Raw genomic sequence first — 22,364 nt, 5'->3', positions numbered from 1 at the left:
CTCTGTGCACCCTGAAAGTATTATTTTGTCTTTGGGTGTTTGTTTTCTGTTGAATTGCTGCTTTTGTGATGCACAGACACACTGTGACTCAGTGTGACTCAAGAGAAGGGCACACGTTTCTCAAAATCATACCCATGGAGCAGACACTTAAATGTCTCGATTTGACTCATCAGGGGTCCGGAGCTCTGCCAGGATGGCAGCGCAAGCAGCGCAAACTTATTAACAAACTGCACTCTTATTGACATCCACAAAGGGTATGTGCACCTCTGTCGTACAGTACCTGGGCAGACTGAAGTGAAACCATAGACATACTGTATTAGAAACTGCTGAGTTATTTTGGCAGACAGGACATAGGAGCACATGGCCTGGTTTGTGTGCCCAGTGTTCCTGATCACATGGAGCAGGAGCGGGGGATCATATCTCTGGGTGATGTAATCACACTAATAAAGCAACCTCCCGATGTGTGATAGTGGCACTCATTCCTATCCTCTGTGTCTGCTCCAACTGGACCCTGGAGAGAATATTCCCAGTGTGTCTGTGTTTGTGTGTTTGTATGTCCATGTGATACTTGGAAGGAGCTGGGAGTAGCTGTGGTGAGGCCGGTCGACCATTCAGTCTGGCTTTTGTTGACCAACTGCTATGTGAGTTTTGCAGAGGGCTGCTTAGGGGGCCACGGTGTAGTCATGCCTACATGACTCACAGTGTGTTATCTGTCTATCAGCCTAGCCAAGTGTACAATCCTGTATAACTGCTTCATGGTGTTCAAAACTGTTTCGGGGCAGGATTTTACACTCAGTGATTGATATTATCAGCCTTCATTCACTGCCATTTTCAGTAGATATTTTTCCCTGTGTATCTCAAAGCATAACAACAGCAACTTGGCAATGTTTTTATGTGTGACCTATAATCACTTCAAGATGCTGTATCTACATTTAGGACACACTTATCTGGCCTACAGCGGGCTCACTTTGATGCGCTTTCAATGGGCTGATGCAGTTTTCAGTAAGACTACAAACAAGCTGGAGATTTCCTGAAAGCCCCCCTCTGAACTCTAAAATCTGCCTGTTCTCGAACTTTGAGTGTACTCTCTGTGATTGTGGGTCATTTTCAGTCTGGATTGCACTTTCTCCGAGTCCAAATGAAATGAGCGTCACTGGGCTGAACAGTTCCATGTGTGCAGAGCACATGCTTCTCAAAATAACCTCAGGCTGTTTCACCAGCACACACATCTGTATCACGAGTCAGAAAGTGGCTCACTTCACAATCCTGTTTACTGGGCATTCTAAAGCTGGGGTTAATTCCTAACCTGCTACAAAATAGCTCTGCTGATTTGCTTAATTAATGTTTAAATAGCAAGATAGTGCACACTGTAGAGGCTGCTAGGTTAAATCTGTTCATATATGCACATATTTATGCACATGTTCTGATTGCAAGAAAAATGTCCCTTTAGGGCCTTTTCAGGATACTTTTGAAGGGAACAGTGCCTACTCTGTAGAAGATACCTCTGAGCAGCCCTAAAAAGCTGGGGGGCATAGCCAGATGCAGCTAAAGATGTTGCTAAATAATTTTACTAAATAAAAGGCTTAAAGCAGCAATAAGAAGCAATTACTGCCTCTACCTAGCACCTGTCCAGAGTTTCTGCAGTGGAAGCCCAGCTGTTTATTAGTGTGTTTATTAGAAAGCATTGCATGCTATTATTATTATCCCAAAATATTGTCACTTCTAAATTTTAAGATAATGTAATACTTATGCTTTTCATGTAAAACTTTCACATGTTAAAATTCTGTTAAAACGCAGAGAGGATTTTGATTTTGCTTAAGCTACCTTTAAAGCAGTGATATTCATCCTGGTTATTCTATATCTTCTGTTTTTCTAAATCAGAAAAATATATTAAAACCCAAGTTTAAAACACTCGGCAGGATGTATGACCTCACAGGTTTGGTATCCTTTCTTAAACTCTCTTCTACAAAATTCAAAGAGATTTGTAATGCTCGACCTCCCTACGAGCGTATGGAGTTAAAGATGTATTGTAGTGTCATAAAAGATTGATGTCTAACCGTTGTGCAGCTGAAACACATGTTTGTCTGAGACTTTTATATACCTGTCATCTCAGGAAGCGTCTGCTTTGTGCGAAAGCTGCAACAGTTTTGTCTGCTTGCCCGGTGTATGAATCTGGGGCACGGCAGCATTACCTAGAGAAGTCAAACATGTTAACCAACTTGTTCTGCTGCTTTCCAAACAATGCATGTGCATTCCCGTTAAATATATTGGTTACAACTGCTACCACAACCGCACATTAGCTTAAAAGCATGTCAGGTCTGCTTGCTAGTGAGAGAGCTCACAGGCAATGTTTGATGTCTCCCTCCCTGGCGCTTGCTCAGCTCGTACCTTTTTGACTTTGATGTGGTTTTAACTAAGTTGTCAAAAAGAAGCACTGAGTTTTCTCTCACCCCCCCCCCCCCCTTCCTTGCATGTCAAATCATGTGATATTTGTGGGAGAAAACTGCCTCTAGAGTATGCTTTAGAGCATGGAATGTAAGCAGATACATCCTGCCTTGTTTTCAGAGCAATAAACAGAATATAACATGTATTAGTAGTGGTGCACAAAATGTAATTATATAGGAAGTGCAGTGTTTGTATGAATCCGCATCCAATGGCTGCTGTTTGTTTGGAAATACATTACACCAGGTACAGTAATAGACAGTGTCCGAGTTCTTCCCCCGTTTATGACTTGATGCGTGAGTCACAGGCGCTGCTGTCCCCTTCCCATGATACCTCATTGGTTTTGTAATGCAGTGGCAGCCATGACGATGAAGTTAGTTGTGATGTAATGCTGCATGCAGCAGCGGCAGTGCTATTTCAGGTCTACCTCTAAGCCTTCAGGGCTTCCATTTGCCAGAATGCCAGCCTGCCCTTCTCTCAGTCAGCACCTCGTCTGTCATGAGCATGACAGCCATACATGAACTGGTATTCACAGAATTTACTAGAAACCTCAGGTGTACTGCTTTGGAAAAAAGCTGTAAATTAAAAACGTGTTGCCGGAGTTGTTTTCAGAGTTACTTGGCTGAACTCAACATAACAGAGACGAAAACTTTAAATGTCAGATTGATAGTTACAGGGTGTTTTTTTGGCTTCCTAGCTTGTGTTGTCACTGACACGGCGTCTGAGGCTGGTTAACCTCAGGGCAAAGCTCACTTCCAGGGCGGTGGGAATGGTTTGCTCTTTCTCCCAGAAGGCCAGTGCTTGGAGACAAGCAGCAATGGCTCCTTGGCCTTTAATCTTCCTCTTAAGAGTGTGAAGAGCTCGTAAAGGGTGTGTCTGTGTATAAACCAATAAATATGCAGTATTTACCTGATGTCTCGAGACATCGTATGTTGCAACTGGGAAGTTTCCCTGGCTGAAATCTGTTGACTATTTAAAAGCTTACACAGGGTTCATTTACTGCAGTGCAACGTGATAGTGAACTTGTGGGAAACCAACCAATAAAGTTGCTCCTTGTTGGAAATGATGAATGCTTTTATTGTCTCAACCAGTTTGTTTGTCACTGGTTACAAAATGTAGTTTTTGTGAACACACTTTTCTTATTGTCAGTTTGCACCGTTCGCTCCTTATGCAGTTCTTTTTTTTGGACAGAAACCTTAGTTGTCAATTTTGGGTCATTCAAACGGACACTGGAAAAAACTATGATTAGATTAATGTGCTCTACAAAGCCACCGCAGGTGGGGTGTTGACAGCCAGGAGAAAAATATGAATTGAAACGAAGTTGAATGAACATAATAGCTTTACAGAAGCTAAACAAATAAAGGCAGGTTGGATCCTTTGGTAATGTTAATGATTGATAAAATCTTGTAAGGTGTTTTGCACGTGAACTTTTTTTTTTTTTGGCTTCTGAAGTAGGGCCTTCTGGATAAGATTTGAGAAACCTGTGGGTTAACCAAACCAAAATATAATCCCCTTGTCACCACGATAGAATGATCCAGAAACTAAAAGCAAACAGATTGTTAGATAGCTAACTAACGTTTTGCTAAAGGCCATATATTGCCTTATTGATACATCCAGATTGAAAATACATTAAACTGCTTTCATCCTCCAGCAGCAGGAAGGATTCACCACAAGATAATGTCCAATTTCTTTTGCTTCCTTTTTCAGCTAATTGAAATACTGCAATTTAGAAGTTAGAAATGGATGTGTACAGTGTTTTAGATAACTAAAATAACCTAATTAGGGCTACAAAACACATTTCAAACACATCAGCCGTGAGGACGGTTGATTCATAATGCAGCTGGGATGTCATGACTGTGAGTCAGCAGCATGACATGGGTATTCTAATACATATTCTTAACGTATTATGTCTTGCATATGAGAAATACACCCACGCATTTTGGCCTAAATTTAAATGTAATACCGAAACTAGTAAAAACTAAATGAAGACATTTTTTAACAGTAAAAACTGAAATGAAACAGGAAATTAAGTGAAAGCGAACTGGATCGGAAACAAAAATTTCGATCAATGAATATCTCATACAAATGTCCAATATCTACTTGTGTATTGATTAGGGCATAATGCCAAAGAGGCAGGTACGCTCCAGTTTAACAATGTAAACTCTTTAGTTGCTCAGAAAAGGATTGCTCTTTATTAATAAATAATAATTTTTCCTTTTTTTTGAATGAAGTCTCTTCGCAGAAGCTTTAAAATTACATCCACCTTTTTAGTTGTTGTTAGTCCACATTGCTGCAAAGACTGCAGGACTGCATAGTGTCTGTTTACTTTTCCCCAGCTTTTTGTCAGGCCAGAGGGTCGGCCTGACTAGGAACACCCTGACTGATATAGTATCTCAGCACTATTACAGCAGCAATGAGAGTGCTGTTTTAAATAGGAAGCCTTCCCCCGGCCCACTCCCCTCCTAACCCTCTATCTTTGGCACAGCTGGTTGTCATACCCAGAGGCTGTGAATCCTCATTGTGCACCAGACTGCTAAACCCAAGTTCCCTGAATTGATTTGCACGCGCACAGTTATATCTGGACAGTTTCAGCGCAGTCCCACCAACATCACATACCATGCACCAAACTCACTCCAGCAGCTTTCCCAGAAATGAGGGTGTGTTTTGGACTCCCGTGACTTGTCTTTTTACTGCCTTTTTTCGGAAGAGGTGGATCACAGTCGGTGGAAATGCTCTTTTCTTTGGAATGAGACTGAACCCTTGAAAGACCAACGTTGAGTAGTGTCCAAAATGTGCCAGTCATGCATCTCTTTAAATATTAAATATAGATTTTAAGTAACTGCTTGGAAGATTTTGTGTGTTTTGTGAATAATGTGGCTTTAACCCAGGCATAATTTGCACATTTAAAAGTACCTGATTCTGTAACTCTTAACTTTCCCTTTCTCCTTCCTCTGCTTCTTGTTACACCGGTGCCAACTTTTCCTCCCATTTGCCAGCCGACAGAGCTTGTAAATTCAGTGTGCCAAGGAAAATGATGTAAAGCCTGTCTTTTATGGTTCCCAGCTGATCACGCCCAGTTATAGTGAAAGGCATCAGTCTGCAAGCCTAATATGTGGTGAAGCATATTCGCTTAGAAAAAGGCAAAAACGAACATTAACAATTATGCAAAAAAGAAGTTGTTTTTTTTTCTTGAACCGACCCGAGTTTGTGCCCTCTCGTTTTATTTTCAGTTCTCTCATCTTTTCCCACTTAGACATTCTGTCTCCCGTCTCTGCCTCGTTTCCTGACGGTTTGTCACTTCTCCATCACAGTAGTTGTCTTGGTTTTCAGACCACAAACAAAACTTGGAGCCGTCCTTATGTGCGTGCTCTCTGACCTGGAGGGAAAAACTGATTTCAGTTCCATAGACAAAGAAACTGTGTTCTCTTTAGTTACATGAAGAGTAAGGAGGCCTTCCCCTCACTGGGCCTGGGACTGTCCCATAGGACCTGCCCCAGCCTTCCCAGTTTTCCTGTGCTTTTGTCCAGAGTTTTCCACAGATCTTGTGGCCCAGCTGCACGCCTCTATTCTCGCTCTTTCCTCCCCCTTCATCCTTGCTTTTACATCTCCCTGATCACAGCTCAGAGCTCATGGGTTCACTTATGGATGATCCCCCCTGCATCCCCCTGCGTGTTCACAAAGTAACATATTTAAGGGTCTGCACAATTAGTTGTGAAGTCATGAAATAATTACCCCTTCATTAGATGGAAAGAAAGCCAGACTTTCTGAATTAGGCTTTCACGAGAGGTAAACTGAAAACTATTACAAATGTGAAATTCTGCAGTTCAATATTTGTAGTATTCTGACAAAAGACAGAAAAAACAAAATAATGGGTCAAAATCAATGAATCTACCTTTATTTTAAAGTAATTTAGTTCAATTCAAATTCCAATTAAATGTGAAAATATTTTTAAAAAACATTATTTTCATCCTTTTTGTGAAAACTAGTCATTGAAATGCCTTAAAATGACACCATCTAATAATAGCTTTGACACATAGTCACCTGACTTTCTTTGTTCCTCAGTCGTTGCTCCCCAATCTACACTCTTCACAGCCTCTGCCAAAATGCCATGTGACTCATATTGGTGTCTCAGCACAGTTGGCCTCACAGATTTCTCCTGAGTGGGTTGAATATCTCAAAGACTAGATCAGAAGCAGACTGTTTATCGTTAATTTTATTCCTTTTTCGCACAACTGTTCAAACAAATGTTGATTACGCGCGGCTGATTTGTGTGTTCCTCCCAGCAGTGAGAACTGGCTGTGAATAAGCACTTATCTGTTGGTCGGATCACTTCGCCGTCCATACGTTACAACCAACCAAACAAATACTGTTTCTCCAGCTTTTCCTTTCATCCACATATTTTCCCGTGTGACATTCGAAGGGGAGTTAAATGTGGAAGCTGTATTTGAAAAACATAGCTGTTGTATGTGAAACCGAAAAGGCTGGCTCTCTCTGCAATACACAGGCTTCTGCTGCCGTTTTCTCCAGGAAGAAATGAAATCTCATCTTTATAGAATCAAGCTTCTTCTATCAACCCAAACAGAGGCTCTATTACAAGAACGCTGAATCTGTTTTGCTGCAGAAGAATTGGTTTCATATTCCCCATAATTCAGGCCTTTTTTCAGCACCTGCATGCACAGCTTTATGCTTTCACACACATGCCTACAATCCACTGCTCCTATGTAGCTATACTGTGTATTTTCACAGCCTCCAGTGGTGATAATCAATGCAGCCAGTCAATAAGCAGTACTCTGTTTAAGGTCCGCAAATCTCTCAAAGAGGCGTTTCCTGAAATTGGATGTGAAGGTTGAGTTCATATGAGGCTTTTTAGTAATAACAGCAAGTGTGTTAAATGAAATTATTAAAGATGGAAAGAGTGAAAACCATGATTGTGAGACGGTCGAGTCCATCAGTTGCTGAATAAAATTAGCAGCTGAGTAGAGGGTGACTCATATTTAAGAGAATAACTCGTCATTTAGATTTTCTGGTGTTAGACTGAGCGATGAATATCCTGTGTTTGGGATTAATAAGTGTGAGCCGTTCTTAACATTTGTTTTCCGTTTGTGTCTTTTATAAACACTTGTTGGGTTTTATCTCACATAAGCTTTTTATCTTACATCCTTGAAATGGATGCTGCTGTTTGCCTAATAACATAGATTCTCTTTAGTGTGCTCGTAGAAGAAGGCGGCTCGGTTTGCTCATTTTTGATGAAAAAATGAATACTTAATGCTTTATTACAACTATAATCAAGGCTTAAATGATTTTGATTGTGGGTTTCTCAAAAGTTCTTCTTCATCGCTGTGCGGATTAGTTTTTCATCTACAGTGCCAGTTTCAGAATAAATTTTTTTTCTCTCCTTTATCCTTTTTTAAACTCCTCTACACAACCATCTCCACTTTGGAAGCTCAGTGTCACAGCATCTATTCTCTCCTCTGCTTGAAACCGTGCTACAGGCCGCGTGTTATCTGCTCTCTTCAACAGGCATGTTAGCTTTGATGTCACACTACAAAGATCTCGCTCTGCGGCCAGAGTGGGCGGCGACCCTGACTCAGACCAGACCAATTATTTTTGGCGGACGGTGACGTTCTCTTTTACAGTGGACAGCAGTGTGGATGTGTTCCTGTGCATGTGAGCAAATGTATGTTGTTTGCATGGTCGTGTGGACCGGACGCAGAGAACGCACCCAGTTTGCGGTGTGTTTCCTGCCTTCATTTTCACCTCGCCCCCTTCTCTGTTCTGCATTTCCTTCCTTCCAGCCCTCCTCATTAAAACTAGCAGTAACCTGACCTCTGTGGTCGTGCTCGTGGTTTCTCACAGAGGATGTGAGACAAGATGACAAAGCTAATGGCTGCCCTTTGTGAAGTATTTTTAATCATGTTGATTAGAACACAAGATAAACCTAAACACACACTGGAGGATGATGCATTACAGTTTGTTTTTAATGTTTTATATTTTTTTAAACTATTAACATAACTGTGGTCTATCCACATGTCTAACTTTTGCTGTGTTTGAGTTTAGCACAGACGCTGCTACTAGCACCTGAACATTTTTAGAAAAGACTGTTAGAAAAGGCTAAGGATGCTTGTTTAAAGCAAAACTCATAATCACATTTATTTTGGTAAACACTGAGACCTTTCAAACATGATTACCTTAACAGAAAAATATTATTTTTCTAACTTGTTTCTCATGATACATCTTGAAACCAAAAGGCTTTCCTGTTGACCAAAACCTTTTTTTCTCGTCTTGGCTCAAGCTGAACTGAAACTGCCACAGTGGTACGGCCAGACGGTTTGGGTTCAAAGGAAGGAGAGAAACCAGAGTAAACTGCGTTTATAACTAAAGAGAACGCAGCACAGCTGTTTAAGCCAAAATTGTAATAGAACATTAATTCAGATTAGTTACACAGGCTTACTGCTGACACGGTTTACTTTGAAAATGTCACAACTCTGTTTTAGTCCCATCTACAGCCTGTATATAGAAGACAGCCATTTGTTGGTGAACTCCAGCAGTGCAGCGTCGAGCTTAGCGTTATCATTGTGGTAGTCTTAGTGTTTTAAATCCGGACGTGACAAGTTAGGGGTGACGGTATGGTGTGAATGAGCGAGAAACCAAGAGACACTTCAAGCTCATTTTAGCAACTAGTACTACGTGTCAGTCAGAAAGTGGGGTTGCTCCAAAGCTTCCTTTACTGCCTTATTTGACTATACAGTGTTCGCTCGTTTATCGCAGGTGTTACGTTTTAAAAATGACCCGCGATAGGTGAAATCCACGAAGTAGCAAACTTTATTTTTTACAATCATTATAGCTGTTTTAAGGCTGTAAAACCTCTCACGACACACTTTATACACTTTTCTCAAACAGGCATCGACATTTTCACACGTGTCTCTCTTGTTTAAACACTGTCAAAGTTCAAACCGTTGTAGAAAAATAAGTCCAGTATTATAGAATGAAATCAAAGATTTAGGTTAGAGCAACATGAATGAATCAATGGTACAGAAGTAGAGGAAGCAAGAAGAATGAGTTGAGTAAAGTTTGACTTATCTGACCGTTTGGTTTCACTTAATGCGCCTTATAATCCTTTGACCTCGACACTGTTGTGTTTGTTGTCTTCTGCTAGCAAAGATTTATGTAAATTTGACACGCTGAACGAATTCTGTACTGTACAGGAGACACGGCACAAGATTGATTGAAAATAAGCTACATCCGATCAGGACGCAGAACACAATCTGCTGTAAAAAAAATAAATAAATAAATTACATCCCCAAAAAAATCCATGAAACAGCGAGGCTGCGAAAAGTGAGCCGCGATATAGCAAGGGACCACTGTAATGGGGACATAATTTACAAAATAGATATAATATTGTATTTAGTAAGACTTATGACCAGCAACTGAGCCTATAAAGTCTTAATGAAAGTCTTTACTGGTGTCACAGATCAAGAGAGCTGGGGCTATATTCCATTTAACCAAACTTCTTTGGTTATAAGGAATCGAGAATGGAGGTTTAACTTTTCAGACCTCAAATGTTTTTTTTTCTCTCTTTCTGGTTTCATCCGTCTCATGTGGATACTCCCACTTTCCCATTGTTATGTGTTTTCCCAGCAATGGATAATTTTCTCGCTGTTGCTCAAGCATGTTGTCATATTTACTTTGCAGCCCCCAAACCCAGTTTTAGCTGCACATACGTTTCTTTCAGTAACAATTCTTCCTCATTTTTGGCCTGAGCAAAGAAATCTCTGGTATTTCTGGTTATTGCTCTTTCTACACAAGCTCCATCCACTTCCTGTTTACACTGATACCTGCCCTGTGTACATAAACGGTTATGTGATATGTGATGATTTATGATGATGAATAAATAAGTCTAGAACTGCCAAACAAACATTATAAACAAACAGCTGCGCTAAAAGGTCTGTCCAGATGAAGATGGTTTTCTATGTGCAACAGTGTTTTAGGTTGAAAATGTATTGGCGCATATATATTTAAGGTGCATACCACCTTAACGTCGCTAACTCATCTTGTGCGTCACCCTCAGTAATTATCTCAGCTGGGAATTTGCTTACTGCACCATTTCCATTGATGAAGCAATGAAAACTTCAGCCCGCTGTAGCTTTTTTGACTGTGATCGGCCTGCACAATGACCCTTGTTCAGCCCAGTCCACATCAGCCCATACAATGAAGTCTTTTGTAGGGTTGATTCAGTCTGATATCATGCTGGAAACTATTTAGATGAGGATCACATGTTGTTCGGGCACGCCGTTTCTAAGATTCTCCTCTTACTCATTCAAGGGGAGAATGTCAAACCTCCTATAGACAATAAGATGGTTGTATGTAGTCTCAGGACACACCAGGAAGAGATGGTATTCACAAAGAAGACTGACTTACTTCCCTTTGTTGTGTAAAAAGACTTCTCGTTTTTAAGCTGTTCGCTTAACATGCTGTCAAACTGTTGGAGGTTTAATGAAAATGCAACCCTGTCAGAAAGTCTGATGTGCATGCTATTGATCTTCTGATTATGGCATGTAGCACAAATAGATATCTTTGACATTTACATTATTTTGATCTGGTCTAACAGCCCTTGTTTAATTTGGATGCCAAAATATTTTCATAGTTTGGAATTGCCTTTCAGATTTATGAGAATGCAATTGCCTGTAAAATTGCTCCCTGAATACCATTTGATTCATTTCATTATTACTTTATGCCATTGCCTTTCACGGCTTTTCTCAGAATATGCTGTAATGTTTAATATTCTGGCTTAATATCTAAAACATCTTCCTGAGATCAGGTCGTCTCCTCGAAGGTATCACAGCCTTGTTGAATTTCATTAAGTGCTCTCGACATGCATTTTGTGCGTACTTGCATGTGCTCTCTTATACGCCACACAGTGCAGAGTTGTACATCGGGACTTAGCTGCTGCTGAATTTTCCTACACTGTTGCAGACAGGCTGGAGCTAGAGATTCAGCACTTTGATGATAAGCTTCTACAGCAAACAAATGCAGCAGGTTTCAGGTCTGGCAGCTGGAGTCCAAGCCTAAAACTAACTGCTTATCAACTACTTAATCCCAAAGTGGTGAAGGCCATTTCACGGTCAAATGATTCAACAGGGTGGTACCTTATCTAACTGAAGAGACAGAGACTATGCACACAACTCTCTTATTATTATGTGAAACTCTATCTAGTTGTCTTGGCATGTGTAGTGTATATAACCCACGGTGAGGGAGTTTTTACTGTCTGCTGCTTCCTGAAGATTACAGACGCAAGCAGCCCACGACTGAGACGTTATACAGATTTATCAAATGAGCTTTATTTTCCCTCCTTGTTCCACTAAAGTGAAGACAGGCCTTATCTATCTATTCTTAACAACACCGAGAATGGCGACGCTACAGCTTAACTTTCCACGACCACATGCAGCCACCTGTATATGCCCAGGGGCTCCAGTAGGAGTTATGTTGTAAATAATTTACCTGTGCAGAATGACTGAATAATTCAAGCGCTGAATTAGACACACGTGTTGTTGCATATGTGACCAAAGTGTCTGCAAAAAGGAAGCAAGCTTTGGCTTGAGTAGAATTCATATCCAGGTGGGTGCTATTTTGTTTTTAAACACATTAAGATTAAAGGAATATGATATCTTGGTTTCATTGTAGTGTAACATGTGTCAGCACTCCTTTGCATTGATTTCCTGTTGCAGGATATTAATGCGCGGTGAAGGGCGGGGACCTGTGCTGATAAAATAGTAGAGCACAATTTTCTAGCTCCTGGGCAAGATATAAGGCTTTGTGATGGAAGGGAAGTGGGTGCATGTCGTTTGATGGCGAATACAGATAGAACTTGTGGTGCCCGTTTCTTTTTACAGGGATAAACATCTAGTTCCTTATAGATAACTTGATGCGCTTTTTCACAGTTTGGTTTTTGTCAGAAACCAGCTTGCCACCCGGTGATCTGAAGCAGGATGTTTTTTTTATTTATTTATTTTTGTCTAGACGTACATTTGCAATCGACTTCCATAAATACACCACATGCACACAGCCTGCTGTTAGGAGGCCATTTATACTTTTGTACGCTATTCATATCTTTGGCTCGTGATCCTGTCATAAAGTAAACACTGGTGTGAGAGCCTAGCGTTGGATGCCATACAAATCTGACACTTGATACTGAAGCTACAGCAACTAAAAGGTAAAATCTGCTAGGTTAAAAAAAAATTATAAATCTAAAAGCCTGAGCTGAGATATTTGGAAAAACAAACAAACAAGGCAACGCCTGAGCTTTTCCACCCTTCTCGGCTGGGCATATCATCCATGCCCACCATCTACCTTGCCAGTCGCAGCGGGCTTGCCCGCCCACTATGCCTGCGCCTCAGCTAGCTGTGACACTTGATCTAAGGGTCAGCTGCGTCGGATATTTCTGCTGCCTCTGTGTGTATTTTTTTAATGTCGTAAGGGCTGGTTTGCTGTGACAGCCTGTCACATGTCACTAGGGTCAATTCGGATGACTGCAGCTTTTGCTGGCGCTCAGTTGCGCTTGACTCTCATGCCTGTGGCAGTGATTCGCAGAGTATTTTCTTTCCTGTAAAATATGCATAATAATCAGTGGAAATAGAGAGTGGCTTCAAAGTCTGGACCACACAGCTTAATTTTGTTTTCCCACTGCTCTCATACTCGCAAGAGTGGCCAGAAAAGAAGTGACACGTTAGTGGCATGTTCTAATTACTCCCTTGGTTATATCAGAACTTGTAACTCTATCATCAAATCAACTTCCACAACTGGTGAAGTCACCTGGCAGTAATGTCCGCTGTGCAGTATACCACGTCTATTTTTAGCGCCTGTTTTCTCTACTCCACGCCCGAATGAAATATCAGTAGCTTTGTAGTTTTGTCAGCTTCTTAATTCATCCCAGTTGGAGGCACAATGTGCTATATAAAGATCAAAAGCCACCTTCTACAATTAATGTGCAGATGGGTCTCAGATGCATGCAGGAACTACACAAGACACAAGCCTGCAGTGTTATTTTGTGCAAACAAATTATATTTAGATCATCTGTCAGTGTGAGATACCTCCGCCCATTTTCCTTGAATGACTGTATAGCCATGAGTTTCTACTCATCATTACGAAATTCCCTTTGGGGAGCTTCTGTCAACTGCATATTGAGACTGATTTAAGAGTGTTTCAGCTCTAGATGACATTTAATTTGAAGACTTTTTCTCTTTTTTTGTGCTGTGTATTTATGCTGCAAAGAGCCTTTTATGAATAGTGTTTCTAGTTACACTAGTAAAAGAATAACTAAGTAAGAGTGACTACTTGAATAATGCGGTTTCCCTCCATTGTTTCCAGTGTTAAGTCTTGCCTCCAGCAAGGAGAGAAAAAAGAGAAACAATGGATAGTAGGAGCATTTATAGTGAATGACTAACTGTTAGAGAATGGGGGAGTGAAACTAATATAACCTGTTTGTTCATTGTGTCTCTAACCTGTTAGTCTGTCTGGAATCTGCATAGATTACATACAAATGTCAAAAAATCCATCAAGCAAGAATGTTTAGGTAATGCATGAGTGTTAATTTAAAGCTTGGCTATAGTGAGAAAACGACCGCAGGAACCGCATGCAGGAATTAAAACGAAAACGAAACCAAAATAAAGAGTATCGACGGAGGAATGAATGCTCGAGGCCAGGAAGCACTGATGCTTTCATGAATCAGGTATCTTGATTTTTCACTCCTCAGATTAACCAGGTCATCCATCCTTCGTATCCAGCCTTTCTTCCTTTCCAACGTAAACCTTGGATGTACAAGCCATGCTGGGAACAAGCAGGATCCTACTTGGCCAGGCACCTTAGGTTCTGTCAGCCTCAGTGACACAGCTCTCTCAGCCACCCGAAGTGTGGTTGCAGCCAGTCTGCCTCCTGTAGAGCAGCACATAGCAGCAGAGCACACACAGTACCCGGAAACCAGCCAGCTCCTGTCCATAATTGTTAGACTTCATGTGGTTTTGGCGCTGCCATTTTAGCTTGGCTTAATTTCTACCAGAGCTCTTGTGGAATGTGGGTATGGCATTCACTGAGATTATAAACGACCGCGGATGGAGAAGATTCCAAGACTGTACAAATGCGTCTCTGGGCTAATTATCTCAGAAATGTTTGATTCGTTAATTTGATATCTAAAACAACTGATATCGTAGAGTTTCATACCCTTGGTAAATACCTAGATAACTCATTTGTACCGGAAATTTTTTTTATTGTAATGTTAATGGTGATGAAAATGTAAAGCGACTGACTGAGAGCCGTAGATTGTGATGCAGGCGTGTGTGGAAAAGGCAATGTCTCTGATATAAAGGAGGTCACAGCCAGATTACTATTTTATTTATGAGAGGCATGTAAAACACAAGGGTTATGCGCCTATCCAAGGTGCTTCACATATTTGAGGCATACAAGCTGCTGGACAAAAACTGATATGTTGCAGAGAAAAATAGCACGGCCTCCGTCTGAGAGAAGCTTTTTCTCTCTCTTGCTCCTGAAAGTGTCTGAGGTAGCACTTAGAGCTTCATCCTCCAAGCTTGTCTTCTATTTGACTTTAAGCCTCACCTGTGACAGCTGGGCCTCTGTTGTCATAAGCTAATGTCTTTATGTGCATGACTGAAGACCATTTCCCAAGTGATTACATTAAATGATGGCATGGAAAACTTCACTGGGCTCGAGTTTGTATGCAGACTATAACGCAGCTTCCCAGACAGAGAATAAGAGCTCCGGTTATGCTTGTCAGCCCCACTCATTATGGCCCATTGGACGTCCCCGCACCTGGAGAGATGTCAGCTTGATCTCTGTGTTTTGTTCGCCTGTCTGTCTTCTGCTGCCTAATGTGTCCTGGAGAGGCAGAATGAAAAACAATCCACGCTGTCGTGGATCTCGTGATTGAGTAGGAAGTGTTAGTTTCTTACAAGGACCAGCTGACGGCAGGGAGCCAGTCTTGCGAGGCACTGTCCTAATTTATGGATGTGGGTGTTTTCCCTTTCCCGCTTTAGATGTGAATCTTGAAGTCAAAACAAATTGTTTGGAATTTTTTTTAAAAAAAGTAGATTTAATCTGTGGTTGTGGTATGCACACATCAATCAGCAGTGGGAATGTAAACAGACACTTGAAATTGTTGCCATACGCCACGAGAAAAAAAAAAAGCACAGTCACCTTCATAGTAGACATTCGGGTGCGTTTTAGCCTTGAGTCCCCAAGTGATTGCAGATAACAGTGGAATGTTGAGGAAAGGATAATCCAGCACTCTGAATAAGTGCCAAAGACAGAGTTTAACTCCTCTTCCCCTAAGGATATCTGCTCCTGAAGGACATCCTGCCTGTGATATCCAGTCTTCCTCAGACAGGGACCAGCCTTGAATCTGACCTTTTCCTTGCAGTGATTTATATTTTTTCACTGTGAAACGTGTGTTGGTGCAACTCAGCAATGACTATACCCACTGTTCCAGCTAAACCCCTCCAAAGACACGAGTTGCGGGCCCATGCCAGATCAGCTGCAATGTTGATTTTTGAGAGAGACGGGAGAGAAAGACAGAAACAGACTTCCAAGGCACTTGGCTTGTCTGTCTGTTAAAAGTTAGAAGTTCACATTGGGATTTGACCAAATGCCCTTGCAGCCCACTGACCAGTAGACTAATGGAAAATTATAACAGTAGCATATGGCTGGATTAATCCTGCCACATCAGGTTATACTGGCATCTCCAGCAAGACTACTTTTACAGATGTGGAATGACTGGGACACAGTCCTTGCCATTCTTGCTGTTCCCGCTCTGTGAGATATACAAAACATCTCTTTCAGCTGTCAGATTTTCTCTCTGACGTCATTTACATAATCTAAAAAATTGTTTAGAGAAAATGAAACTTGTGATTGCCTGTAAATGACAATCACTTATGCAAATACAGATGAGATGAGTGGGATGCAGCAGGCAAGAAAAGAGCCTAAAGCAGGAGGAAGCTTAGCGTTGAAACAATAAGAGTAAATTAGTCTGATTCCACCTAACCCTCCTTTATTTTCTGAAGTCAAAGCACCATCAACACAGCATTCAGGGCAAAATAAGTTGAAGAAGGAGTGGCCCAAGCCAAAGCAATCAAAACAGATTAAGCATAAATCAAAATTAGCTTCTGGGTGCTTCAGTTCAGTCCCAGTTTATGCCGGATGCTCCCTCCTCCCTCCCTTCGCTGATCTGCTCTATATCAGGAGCCCCGCTGTTTGAACTAATGGCAAAAGTAATTAAATGTTGGATATTCTAGCTCGGGGCAAGAGAGATGGCTGTTGTTGCAACAGTGAGTGTGTGACTGGTGTCACACTTGTATTTTCCAAATGTTAGTGGCTGGGCAATGACAAAGATGAAGACAGTGATTGTTCTTTTGTGAATTTACATGTAAATTAAACAGATTAAACATAAGTGAAGTCACCGGAGGCCAAATATATGGGACAAAGTTGAGAATAATAAAAAAGTAAATACATTTTGCATGCTGTCATCGCTCTACTCATCAATCCATTTGACTCATCACCAGCCGGCTTTAGTCCAGTCTGCGGCGATAATCTGGTATCGGGAAGTGTCACTCAAGGTCAAACAGCAGTTGGGATAAATACCTAATAGGTGCATGAGTCCAAAATGTTCCACAGGGAGAGTGAATGACAGATAAACCCCCAATGTAACACCCTTAAGTGTATGCTATTGTATTATAAAGATCCCATCTAGATTTTCTGCGTAAAGTAGCACTTTCCCAGCATTGCAGTGGGAGAAATGTCAGCATGTGACACAGCAATTATACCGGTGCCCTTTTATGAGCCTGCAAATTAAGAAATATCTGTCAGGAAGAGGTCAGCCATGTTTAAATGTTAACACACTGGCGATGACCCTGCTGGTCTCATTGTGAGGCTTTCCTTCCAGCTCTGCTGAGATCAACTAATAACACTTTCCATCATCACTTGGGCTTGAAACAGAAGCCTGTGGTGCATTAAACTGACAATGTGGAGCAGATGTGGTCACTAGAAGGCGTGGACATTTTTTTAAGACGCTTGAACTGTAGAAAGAGAAGTGAGGACATGACCCAGTGTGGCTGATGAAAGCTTGAGTCAAAGCCCCTGATGTGATTTTATTTTTAAAATGAATGAAGAAATGAACTGCCATGTGAGGCATTTTAACCTCATGAGAAGCCCAGTCAGAGCTTGCACAAGGACAGGGAAGGGACTTATCAGATTTATTTGTTGTTGTTTTTTAACCGCTCTATAGTCTCACAAGTTCACACGTTTCCACTTTAAAGAAAGGCGGTCAGTTATTTTGTTCATTCCTCCAAACTGCTGACTGAACAGCTGATTTAATCAATGATAAATGAGTACAAAAAAATTCATAGGGTAGTGCTTGATCTTTGGAAGTGCCAAGGAGTAGAGTAAAGGGGGTTAAAGAGTGCAGATTTTCATAGGAATTAGGAAAATAAATGGTAAATGGCCTGTATTTATATAGCGCTTTTCTAGTCTCTAAGGACCCCAAAGCGCTTTACATATCCAGTCATCCACCCATTCACACACACATTCACACACTGGTGATGGTAAGCTACATTGTAGCCACAGCCACCCTGGGGCGCACTGACAGAGGCGAGGCTGCCGGACACTGGCGCCACCGGGCCCTCTGACCACCACCAGTAGGCAACGGGTGAAGTGTCTTGCCCAAGGACACAACGACCGAGACTGTCCAAGCTGGGGCTCGAACCGGCAACCTTCCGATTACAAGGCGAACTCCCAACTCTTGAGCCACGATCATACCCAGAGAAGTGAAGTTAGAGGATGGGACAATTAAAGGAAAGGCTGGTGATAACAAGGCTGCAGCTACAGACGGGGATGTCTGATGCTGATGTATACTGAGCGCCTCCTGTGGTCCGCGGGTCTTGTCGTGGGAGCACATACACAGTCATTAGTCTCTTGTAGAGCTGCTTTTAACCGCAAAGAAGGATTGCATTTGATTTTTAACTGTAGAATTAAGGGATTATGTTGAAACCTGCTAACTTCCTCACTCCGAAAAAGATATTTATTGCTTTAAAAAAAAGACTTAAGATGATCTGTTTCAAGGAAGGAGTGAGCTGTAGACTATTCTCAGTGGTTTCCACTTTACTGTCTGATAATCAGAGCTGTGTGAAACTGTGTGAACGCCCATGCTTGAATCAAATAAGGGGCCTTAGCACCCTCTTGTGAAGCACTTCTGCAGCACAAAATCATTGTGATCACCATGTTTACAGCAGAAAACACATGTGCATTGTGGCCCTGTGGTATTTCTGTTAATTGCATTTGATACATTGAGGCTCATTATATTAATGCCATCTGCTCCTTCTCTGTGTGCATAGCTGGCAGGCCTGGGGTGGGACAGAGAACATGGCTGAACCACAGCGGGAAAGCACCAGCAGCCTGCAGAGGAAGAAGCCTCCCTGGCTCAGGCTGGACATTCCCACGACTCAGATGTCACTAGATGAGCCTCCCACATTTGTTCAGGTGCTCTTTCCCTTACTTTTTGTCACTGTTGTCATTTATGTGTGTTAACACTTTTCCAATAAATCTCCTCTGCAGCCGGTGAAGAGACAGGGTTTTCTGCGCAGTATCAGCATGCCAGTCGAGCCCTCTCACCTCCAGTCCCCACCCCGCGATGTCTTTGACACCCGGCGGCCTGTCTTGCAACGCCAGTCATCCATCACTCAGACCATTAAGAGGTAAAACACTTGTTTTTTTTATTGCCATCACCCACAATATGGAAGTTTAGGATTAACACTTCAAGAAGCTTTAGAATTTTAACTTTAAGAACTTAACATCTCCTTAGCAGAGTAGCATGCAGTGAAGCTGTAGCCCACGTCTTGTTGGCTAGAGTTTGTGACTTTAGTTTACAGATTATGGGATGTCATGCAAAGTTAAATAGTGGATGGTGGCATGTTAAAAAGTAACTTCCCCTCCCTTACCTTTTTCCAAATTTCCTAACTGCTTCCCGTTAACATCTTGATGTCCTCTGCCCGGTATTACCTTCCTAATTTTGGAACTCTAAATGAAAACCTTTACATAACAATCTGCTTTGCTCTCTCCGCATGGCTGCCACAGCGCTATCCAGCTGCACATTTCCTTTTCACTGCCTGTTGTTGTCTTTTCTCTTTTCTTCTCCTTCCCCTTTCTTGTCCCTTCTCGCCACCTCGTGGTCCTGCTCTGCCTGGTCACAGCAGCAGGAGGGTTCACTTTGAGCGGATTAACACAGTGCCCGTTAAGGGGCAGCGGGCTGCACGGCGCAGCACCAGGAAACACCACTCTCTCTCCAGAACTCTGCTCAGGTACGCCAGGATGTGTTTGGTTCAGAATGAGGCTAGAGATCTGTAATTACTGAGTTCACTATTATAATATATGGGCTTGATACTTTTAATGCAGCCTTAGACATTTGATCGGTATCAGTCCAGCTTCCAAATCACAGGAAACCATTTCTCTTTTAGTCACTGGATGTCGCATCCATGCGTCATGTCATCACCACAAAGACTTCTTTATAACTGAGTCAGAAGGGCATGCAAAACGAAAAGCTGTTATTTTCCTGTTACTGTTACAAACAAATGTTGTAGTAATGGCCAATAATGGCCATCTGCCAAACAAATCACAAGATGTATATGTTGTCTTAGAGCAGTGCTCATTAGTGAACCAGCATTTTAAGGATGACATGCCGGATTTGACGGCCCCGTTAGATTAGAGAGTATGTTCCTGGGCAGTGACAATGACCAGGCATAATCACGGAAGCCAAGCTGACGCAATAAAAGGCTCTCAACGTCTGTGCTTATCACGCAGTCCTATCACCAGCATACACTTCAAGAACTAAGGGTCACACAGATATTACATCGTCTTAAGGAAAGGGTGAGCTTAAGAATACATAAACACCATCAAATTTCCACCTAGCCTTCACTCTGCAGCTGGCAATTAGTGCAGAAACAGCTAGCTGGCCTGAATTTTCCTTTGAAGAATGTTTCCACTTCCACTTCCTGGCCTCGGGGAGCTGTAACATTGTTTGCTCTGGTACTTATTAGGCTCCAACTTAAACAACATGATTGCATGTGTATACATCAAGGGTTACTAGAATGTGCCGGTGTGCAGAGTGGGACACAAATAAAACTTAAAAAGCATCCTTATTGTGTGTTTAATGGGATTTGCTGTCTGCTGGTGTCAGTAAGATTAGGAAAGCTTAGTATGTTGTATTTTATTTGGCGCCTCAAAACTCAACTAGTTCCTAAAAGTGCGTGACAACACTGCGCATAAATATTTGGAGTGTGTAAATGTGTGACTTTCCCAGTGTATCTGGACATACGCAGTACATGCCTAGACTTGTTCCTTCTCCTGTGCCCATTACTTAGACTATCTAGGGCACCTTTTTTACACCGTGGGAGGTGTTGTCTTATCAGTGCCTTGCATGTTTGCCGACCAACTCCTCTATATATTGCAAGGTTCTCTCACTCTGTCTTTCTTTAGAAAGGTAGGTGAATTTAATATCTCTGCGGGAAATGAAGCTGAAAAGTTGGTGTTTGTGGTTTTAAGGGGAACGGCGGACTGGTTTGGAGTCAGTAAGGACGGAGATGCCACTCAGAGATGGCAGAGGAAAAGTTTGCGCCACTGCAGCCTGCGCTATGGAAAGCTAAAACCACAGGTGATCCGAGAGATGGACCTGCCCAGCCAGGACAACATCTCCTTGACCAGCACTGAGACTCCACCTCCTCTCTATGTCCCCTCCTCACAACATGGCATGCAAAAGGTAAAGGGACACTTTGACACTACATGTTTAAAAAAACCAAACTGATCTAATTTAGCAGAGAGGACATGAAAATAACACTGCTCAAAAGACATTACTGTGTAAGTGCAATAAAAACTTATCTAGCAGGTGTCACACTGTTTATTTTGTTTGTGATTGCAAATAAATGTGTAATTTTGATGAAAAAAATGAGAAAACACAGGTATTTATGGCCTTAATTAAAGAGGGGAACTTTTTTTTTAAAAACATGTATCTAATATCTGAGGTAAAACATTCTTGTGAGATCTGCCTAACTTGTTGATCCACTGATCTCCAGATTGTGGACCCACTGGCGCGAGGAAGAGCATTCCGCATGGTGGAGGAGGTGGATGGTTACAGCGTGCCCCAGACCCCCATCACCCCTGGAGCTGCTTCGCTTTGCTCCTTCACCAGCTCCCGCTCAGGTCTCAATCGGCTGCCTCGCCGACGTAAGAGGGAGTCTGTGGCAAAGATGAGTTTCAGGGCTGCAGCGGCACTGGTCAAGGTGGGAGGGAGGGATCCAGTAAACAGATTACATTTAAATACATTCAGTCTTTATAAAAATTAGCATTAATACTGTACAATAAAGAGTAAAACACTTTTGCATGTGGGCTCTATTTGTGCTGGTTCACTGATTTTGATGATATTTCTCAGGGGCGCTCATTACGGGAGAGCACTCTAAGACGGGCTCAAAGACGAAGCTTCACCCCCGCAAGCTTCATGGAGGAAGATGTGGTTGACTTTCCTGATGAATTGGACACATCCTTCTTTGCTAGAGTAAGACGAGACAAATAACAATATTCTTGTTCATGTTTCAAAGCCCCTAATCGCGTCTTCTTTGTAGGATATTCTGATGCACGAGGAGTTGTCCACATACGCAGACGAAGTCTTTGAGTCACCGTCTGAGGCGGCCGTGAAGGAGGCCGAGCCCAGCAGCAAGAAGGATGAGACGGAGCTGACAGGCAGCGCCCTAGATAAGACGGAGCTGGAAAGAAGTCATCTCATGCTGTGAGTTGCCACAGGGTTTGTCAGTGAGGCTGTGCTGATAATTTTAACATGAATCTTCATTCCTGGAAAGCAGTTTTCTCATGAAAAGTGC

General features: G+C 42.0%; 1 protein-coding gene across 3 annotated transcripts in view; it reads left to right on the top strand.

Moving 5' to 3' along the window:
• rhbdf1a (rhomboid 5 homolog 1a (Drosophila)) overlaps positions 1 to 22,364 on the top strand; it is a 29,503-nt gene that overhangs the window by 1,272 nt on the left and 5,867 nt on the right. The window contains exons 2-8 of one of the 3 annotated variants that reach the window (XM_005920229.3): positions 18,834 to 18,978; positions 19,054 to 19,193; positions 19,692 to 19,796; positions 21,037 to 21,250; positions 21,564 to 21,770; positions 21,920 to 22,042; positions 22,110 to 22,273. In XM_005920229.3, the coding sequence (XP_005920291.1) occupies positions 18,862 to 18,978; positions 19,054 to 19,193; positions 19,692 to 19,796; positions 21,037 to 21,250; positions 21,564 to 21,770; positions 21,920 to 22,042; positions 22,110 to 22,273 (1,070 nt within the window). In that variant the 5' untranslated portion in view covers positions 18,834 to 18,861. Of the gene's footprint in view, positions 1 to 18,833; positions 18,979 to 19,053; positions 19,194 to 19,688; positions 19,797 to 21,036; positions 21,251 to 21,563; positions 21,771 to 21,919; positions 22,043 to 22,109; positions 22,274 to 22,364 lie in introns of all 3 variants that reach the window. The other 2 variants (XM_005920228.2, XM_005920230.3) reach the window with 2 other exon arrangements.

This window comes from Haplochromis burtoni, unplaced genomic scaffold, assembly GCF_018398535.1.
Source record: "Haplochromis burtoni strain Fernald_Lab_line unplaced genomic scaffold, NCSU_Asbu1 Contig_21, whole genome shotgun sequence".
Taxonomy (NCBI): domain Eukaryota; kingdom Metazoa; phylum Chordata; class Actinopteri; order Cichliformes; family Cichlidae; genus Haplochromis; species Haplochromis burtoni.
This window is presented reverse-complemented; position numbering and strand designations above follow the sequence as displayed.